The following is a 7,627-nucleotide window of genomic DNA, read 5'->3' on the forward strand; positions in this document are numbered from 1 at the left end:
ACTAATCATGCTCATCAGTTGGGTGTTATGATTACTTGATAGCCCCTATATCCTCCTTTTCTTGGCTCATTTAAAGATCATTTGATAGAGGAGTCTCCTCAGAAACAGGACATAGAGCTTGGTTTCTGAATGTCGTCAACCCAAGTTTTTCTGGCTTTGAAGAAGCATTTTTGGCCCGGTATGAAGCAATTGATCAGGACATGCTGTCCCCTTAAGCCTCGAGGTCAGGTGAAACTTGCGCATTTCATGAGCTGCTTGAGTCTCCCGGAGATCGTCAGCTCGTCTCCACGCTGCATGCTATCAACTGTCTTTCCTTGTATTTTGTTCATCCACCATGGTGCCGAGTTGTTGTTCCTGTTCTGCGCCTTTGATCCAAGCCGGTGCCGCTTCCCCCGGAGGATACCCGGTCAAGAGGTACTCTCTGGAATGTGCCGACCAAGGACCAGCTCGCGATGCCCACCAACGCAGCCTCGGGTGCAAGTTGCACAATCAGTCTCATCCCAACAACAACAGAAACAGGAACGACGACATCCGGTACAACTTGCAAGGAGTATCGCCACGAATCCATCAAAGATCCAGTGACCCACGCCTTCAAAGAAATAGTTACCATTGAATCAACCAACTCGGGCAGATTCCAAATCAACCTCGATATCAAACCGACTGCATGTTGCCTACTCGAAAAGACTGCTGCCAACCAGTCTGGACGGACCACAGCTCGCAAATCGCTCACACCACACGACTGCGTGGCGGATACCCTCATGGATGGAATTGAAATATCCCGTAAATATCTACCACAATCCTTTACTGGCCGACATACCCTCTCACATGTCCGCTCAAGACACCACAACGTCGCTCGCCCGTATCAATTCGCACCGATCAAGCTCGTCGACCCTGATGACGCACCTCAAGAGATCTGTGAAAACGAAGAGATCATTAAATCTTTAGGCACTATCGAACTCAAAATCTTCAAATGTAAACTTGTCGTCGGCAAACGCTCCAAACCGCCTCCTCGCCTTTCCGGCACCAAAACAACGAATGTGATGAGCTTCTCAGAGGATAGCAAAAAGGCCCGTCTTTCTAGTACCGCCGGCTTAGGCGAACCTACAGTACGCACTCCCAAGGACCACACTGAGTATATTGTTAGAAAGAAAGCGGCCCATCCGTTCTTTCATGTAAGGCAACTATTTCTTTTCTTTACCTTCATCTCCTTCTTTTCGCTGCTAATTCCCTGTGTTCAGTTCATATTCCACTACAAACCACGATCGATTTTGGTCGCCGAAGAGGTCATTTCAAATCCTGACACCCCTACTGAACCTGCAGTGATAGACTCCAGCACAGCAGTAAGCGAATAGACTTCTCAAACTATCCATAGAAAACGGTTGCTTATAATACTATTTTCCAAAGTCAATCCCGCAAGCAAAACCAGCTGCGAAATCTATCAGTATTGAATCGGACTCCGAACCCAAAGATGACAAGCATGACAAACAAAAGAAAGTCAAAAAGGAAACCATCCTCAAAAATGAACAAAATCATGATAAAGGAAGCGGATCTGGATGCCAATGTAATTGTAAGAATAAACGTCCAGCAGATGCCGAGAGTTCGGGCCAAAAACGAGCACGAATATCTGATCCCGATCCAAAACCTGATGTCAACCAAACTAAACATACCCAACCATCTAAACCGATCTTTATCGATTTGACTTTGTAAAGCGATCGATCATCCGGATACCTGGTCTGTGCTCTATGTGTTGCACTCTGCGGCTCTAACACTACAAGGACTGAGTAAACCGGAGTAAACTTGTCTTTCTATAGGAACGTCCAGTGTTTCATTATTATCGCTTTCCCAATGCTCAATTTATGTATTCTTGTTGCTCGATCTCTTGTTATTGCTACATACCACTCCAGACTGTATGAGCCTCTCCACCATCAAGAACTTGCAATGTTTTTTGAGTACTCAAATTAATCAAGGCATACCTTCGGGGAATGAGAGAACAGGACTTGATAGTTGTGGGCATCTGGGGATAGCACAGTAGTAATACTAAGATCATTATTTTCACCTTATGAGTGTATCTTTTTCATTTTTCAGGAGTAATTGGCGTAAAAATGTACTTCGCATCAGCAGTTAGACGCCTCTGGATGCCCCTCTGAATCGCATATCATCACACCCTTCACAACCACGACCAGCACACATGGAAGCAACGAATCCCAGGCTTAAGGAAAACAACTTCCTTGTCCTTGAAAATTAAAGGTTAGGGTGCAGAAATTCCAATCTGCTGGGGGTGACAGATCAGGACAGATCCGACAGGAAGTCAATGCCCATCGATGCCTATTTGCGGGAGTTTCCGTCTGATCTACAGCCTCTGCAGATGTTGATAGAGAACCCAGAAAAACAATTAGGGGGAATGTGAATATTTGTGTAAATAAATATGTAGTCCCATTAAGGCGGGTTATTTGGACATCTGAAGAGGCCCAAGTTCATCCTACTCCTTCAGCCATACAGTCAGCTCGCTGACGCTGGGTGTACGGCCACGTCCAAGAAGAGCCAGATCGACGCCCACCCAGGCCGAAGATGGCATCCAGTACCGACTCACTAGTCGACGAACACAGTCTCAGCCCGATCAGCCACCGTACTCCGCTCCTCCCCCGCCATGCCTCGGATAGTGACGATGAGGTCTATTGCAGCCAAACCAGCCGAGCCCACCAGGTCAAGAGCTATATCAAGCAAGCAACCGCCTCGCTCCGATGGACCGTCCAACCGTTCTTACCTACAAATCCGCCGCACTGGCTGCAGACAACCAGACCTCTCAGCCTTCCCACTGTCAATCATCGATCGACATCTCAAGCGGTCTTTCTGGGTATTTGGTTACTTGTCAACCTCGCTCTGATTCGACAGTCTTGGTCTCTTTCGAATATTAGTGAGCCCAGCCACTTCCCTCAACCGACGAAGCCCGAATGGTTACATTGCGTCGAATCGTATTGGCTCAAAGACGACGGATGTGGGCTGAATGGCAAAGATTGTTCATCATATCGCAACGTGACTATGGCTTTTAGATGTCCTTCTCATTGTGGGACAAGCACGGGCTTGTTGAACCCTCGAGTCGTCGGTGGAGAAGTAGCCAATTACCAGCCACTCGTAGTTGGAGGGGGTGGACAAGGAAAAAGATACCGCCCGGATTCGTTCATATGTCAATCAGCCGTCCATGCTGGGATTGTTTCTGCCCGTTGGGGTGGCTGTGGCGTCTTAAAGATGCTGGACGAGACGCACGGATTCAGCGGATCGGAGGCCAATGGAATCCGCTCGATCGGCTTTCCCGCTCCCTTCCCAATGAGCTTCACCTTCCTGGACAATGTTCACACCAGCGGATGTAACGATCTATGGCTCACAATCATCCTTCTCAACGTTGCGTGTAGCGCAATCTTCGTCCTTCTCCTCGGCCCATCTCCCCAGATGTTCTTCTGGGTGCTAAGCATCGTCGGTTATTGGATCGTGCCCGTGGCCTCTGAACCAAGCAGTTTACCTCCATCGTGGTCAAAAGCCACCGGCAATTTTTTGCCCTTCCTCTTTGTTTGCTACTGGCTGTGGAACGTCTGCTGGAGAGACACGCTTGAGACCATCAGTAGTCTGGATAGGGTGTGGGTGTACCTGGGGCCTTGGTGGTTTGGAGTACTCATGAACGTAAGCTCGTCATTCTTTGTACGCAGAAGAAGAAGAAAATGTTCCTCAAAAGCTGTTGACGAAAGATGCGAACTGTTTGTAAATTCGCATGGAATCTAATTTTTACTTTTATATACGCGACCTGAACATCAACATCTTAGTTGACGGCCGGCTGGGTACCCCTAGACAGATTAACGCCACATGACCTCCAACAACGGCCCGGTGCATTCCTAGCCCTAAGCATATTGATGACGATCACAGCTATACTTGTATACCATCAAGCCTGTTGTCTGCGGAAAGAAAAACGGTTCGAGAAACTGGCGGTTCCGTGAGTTCTTACATAAATCAAGCTTTCCTTGCTTCCTCAATTACCCAGCCAGTTACTGCGATTGATGGGCGACAACATGGGAGATATCTGATTATTTGGAATTCTCTTCGCTTCTAGATACGCGTTTCTGGCAATTGTGTTAATCCTACTCTGTTTCGTGCCTGAACATTCACTCAGGATTCACCATTATCTGATAGGTAAGATTCCAATGATGATGCTCAAAATCTTATGCAATTTTGAACCCCATAATTCATCTTTGAATAATCGTAAGCGTGGTCCCTTAAGCTAAACAAGGTATTGTTCTGCAGGGATTTTCTTGAGCCCGTTGGCCTCAGCAAAGACGAAGATATCTGGAGTGCTCCAAGGCTTCCTCCTAGGAATGGTCCAGAATGGGGTTGCACGATGGTCGTTTGCCTCGATCTTGGAACAGACATCGGAGGTGATCGGGGACGGATATCTTTCGGGAGACTCGATGCCTGAATTTGATCTCGAACAGAGCGGTCTGATCAACGGTCTCAAAGATCTGAAGGTTTCTTGGAAGAGCGAGGGGCCTGATGATCGTGCATCCTTGGTTGGAGTCATGGTTAACGATGTCCTAAGATTCATCGTCCCCAAGATCAACCAGTCTCTCATCATTCATAATTTCTTGAACAATCTTACTTCTATTTCAACATCCCCTTCCCCTCTGCAGGCCGCTTTCAATCAAGTCTTCTTCAGATTAGCGTTTTTTGATAATAAGATGAATGCCGAGCATCGGATCAGTGAATACACTGGGCCAGTCACCTTTTTTGTCAACAATCAAACTTGGCTGGGACCAACTCCAGTTTACTAGCTAGATATTTGTAGATTAAAGCAAGAGAAAAATGTATTAGTTCTGTTAAGTCACTAGAAGAGAGAGCTCGGGCTACCGCCTCGGCAGGCTCACTAGATAGTCCGTCCCTACTCGACCCCACCGATCCGATCGACCGGCAGGCGTTCTTGGACACCAAGACTCGCATCCACACTCTCGTCGCCCAGAACCAGGTCGAGCTCACCTCCTTCGTCCAGGTCTTCGTCAGCCATCGGCCCTTGCTCGATCTTGCGGTGATTGAAGTCGGGCTTGGCGGCCAACTGGACTCGACCAGCGTTGCCGAGATCGCAAGCACCCTCCTGAGCTGCATCACGCCCATCTCAGAAAACCACCAGGCCTTTCCGTGCTCGACCGTCTCCGAAATCGTCCGCTAGAAGGCCGGCATCGCCAAGCCGAACGTACCCATTGTACTCGTCCAACAGGCCTATCCAGAGATCCAGCAGATCGTCCGCTTCAAAGCATGCGCCGAATCATGCTATCTCTTCTCCGTCCGCCCGTATCCGCTCGCTCGCCCTGCTACCGGGCACCTCCCGCCCTTGCCGCTGATAGCCTCCGAGGACCACCTTTCCTGTGGCTCCAGTCAGCTCGCCGAACTCACTGAGCCCGAATGCCGGCTTTCAGCACCAAAACGCAGCAACTGCCGCCACCCTGGCCCATCTCCTTCGGACGCACAAACATCCCCCCACCTCCTGCCATCTCTGGCTGACAAAATCAGACCACGCCATCCTCGACAGTCTGCAGGAGACCCGCTGGAAGGGCCGCCTCGAGCTCGCCGAATACGGCGGCTCCCAGCTCCTGCTCAACGGCGCACATGACCGCGCCTCCGCCTAGCTATTAGGCGACCAATCAGGCTGCTTGACCAGCCCAACACCTTTGTCATCTCGCTCAGCTCCCCCAGAGACCCTGGCGACCTCATCGCGGCCCTCGATCTCGGCTGGATGCGCTGGCCGCCCCAGCTCGTCGTTACTAGCTTCTCCGTCCCGGAGGACATGTAGTGGGTCACGCCGGTCCCTATAAACCTCATTGCCGCCCTTTTTCAGCTCCGTACATTCGCAAGTCAGTCGACTGTTAGGGTCGCCGACAGTCCGCTCGATGCGTTGCATCAGGGAACCGAAATTGCTAGGTCCAAGGACGAGCTCATCGTCGTCTGTGGACACCTCTATCGTGTGGACACCTCTACCTGGTCTTTGATGACTTGCGAAGCATCAATAATACTCAACAACAATCCACAATCATTTGAATTCTTTATTCTTTTTTTCACTTCCCTCTGCCATCCAACTGTTGCTAACACTAAACTCCCCCGAGACTCAAAAAAGCTGTCCCGTGATTCCGTCAGAGTTGCTTGATCACATTTCTTTTGTCAATCAGCCAAATACAAATACACCCATATCGATATAACCACGAAGCCAGATAATGAAAGCAGCTCACAAGTGAGAGAATTGTAGACTTCCAGAGCAACAATTGTGTTCTCCTCAATTGAGCCCTCCAGCAAATGCCTTCGTTCCGGGAAGTTGGCCCGGGGCCAGCCCGGTCCAATCTCCATTCACTGATGTATTCACGTCTGGATATCATGAGCTTGTTGGGTCTGCTTGGCACCAAGGGGATCGGATGACTGGCCACTGGTTAGCAGAGAAGTCTTAGCTCAGCACAACTCAATCTTAATCAGTCACTTCTGAGCTGTGAGGCAGAGACCCTGGGGGGCCCTCCTCCAGGAATACTATTCAAGCTCGACAGCACCAGGGCAACTCTGACTAAAAGCTTAGTTATAACTTTGGAGGGCCCTGGTACAGCCTGGGCTGCACAACCTCCGCAAGAGGTACTTGCAGGATATTGCGCAGTCCCCCTGGTGGGAGGCTGACTGCCCATTGAAAATACTTAGTAACACAATCAGGAAGCAAGAAAGATGAAAAAAACTGAGGACTGATCAGTGTAATTGAGTATAGGAGAAGAAGAGAAAAAAGTAATGAAACAAATGAATTATAAGGGCATGAAGTCACATTTCAAAAAGAGTGAAGATTGGAAGGAATGATGTAGAAATATGCAGGATGAGGCTGATATTTCAATTATGGATTTACAGAACCTGAATGATCAAATTTCCTTTTGGCTGGACCTCTGGATTTCCTTTTGAAATATTTTGAACACATTCCATCCTCTTGTATCAAATTGATCATGATCATTGAAAATGTCTTTTCATCAAAGAAGAATTCACTCCATTGATCTGGATAATGTTCTCTGAACCATAATCCATTCAAACCAATTGAAACTTGCGGGATCATCTGAAAGGCATACTCTATACTTAGGAACTGTATCATTCCAATTTGAGCTTCTCCAAATTTTGAAATGTCAAGTGGTGGTTGGACTTCATGATTGACTATTCCAAAAATAGGAAGAACTTGCTTTGATCCTGAGACTTGCTCTTCAATCCAGTCCAGATATGCGCTTTGTGAGTCCTCAAGTGATCCAATCTTCCCTGATTCACTATATACATATCTCATTAAGAAACTATGGCAGTGAAGTGAATATGTTAAAAGGCTTTTAAGTTTGCGTCTGAATTCAAAAGTGGTAATGGGTTGGTATAACTTGTTTGTAACTTTGAGTACTTCAGAATTCCAAGTCGATTTTTTTGATTTTACCAAGCAAGCTGTAATATCTTTAAACCTTCTTATGATTTTCACCCCTTGATGTGCAAAATTGGAGGTTTGATATAAGGATTCAATTTTACCATATGTCTCACTAGCCTTTCTTCCAAAAGATTGGATTCCGTCATAATACATTGTTGGGATGATTTCTGGAGG

At 47.8% G+C, this 7,627-nt stretch overlaps 3 protein-coding genes across 3 annotated transcripts; 2 read left to right on the forward strand and 1 right to left on the reverse strand.

The window, feature by feature from the left end:
• Nucleotides 1-452: 452 nt before the first annotated feature.
• PtA15_5A462 (uncharacterized protein) lies at nucleotides 453-1,707 on the forward strand (the record flags this gene model as incomplete). The annotated part of the gene is made up of 3 exons (XM_053169226.1): nucleotides 453-1,172; nucleotides 1,239-1,340; nucleotides 1,405-1,707. 3 exons carry the CDS (start codon nucleotides 453-455, stop codon nucleotides 1,705-1,707), a joined length of 1,125 nt encoding a protein of 374 aa, XP_053020444.1.
• Nucleotides 1,708-2,568: 861 nt separating this feature from the next.
• PtA15_5A463 (uncharacterized protein) lies at nucleotides 2,569-4,814 on the forward strand (the record flags this gene model as incomplete). Its single annotated transcript, XM_053169227.1, has 4 exons — nucleotides 2,569-3,675; nucleotides 3,816-3,982; nucleotides 4,100-4,179; nucleotides 4,291-4,814. The coding sequence occupies 4 exons, from the start codon at nucleotides 2,569-2,571 to the stop codon at nucleotides 4,812-4,814; spliced, it is 1,878 nt and encodes a 625-aa protein (XP_053020445.1).
• An 845-nt stretch (nucleotides 4,815-5,659) lies between these two features.
• On the reverse strand, nucleotides 5,660-5,935 carry PtA15_5A464 (uncharacterized protein; the record flags this gene model as incomplete). Its single annotated transcript, XM_053169228.1, has 1 exon — nucleotides 5,660-5,935. One exon carries the CDS (start codon nucleotides 5,933-5,935, stop codon nucleotides 5,660-5,662), a length of 276 nt encoding a protein of 91 aa, XP_053020446.1.
• Nucleotides 5,936-7,627: the final 1,692 nt, after the last annotated feature.

The sequence above is a fragment of the Puccinia triticina genome, chromosome 5A, assembly GCF_026914185.1.
Source record: "Puccinia triticina chromosome 5A, complete sequence".
Classification (NCBI taxonomy): Eukaryota; Fungi; Basidiomycota; class Pucciniomycetes; order Pucciniales; family Pucciniaceae; genus Puccinia; species Puccinia triticina.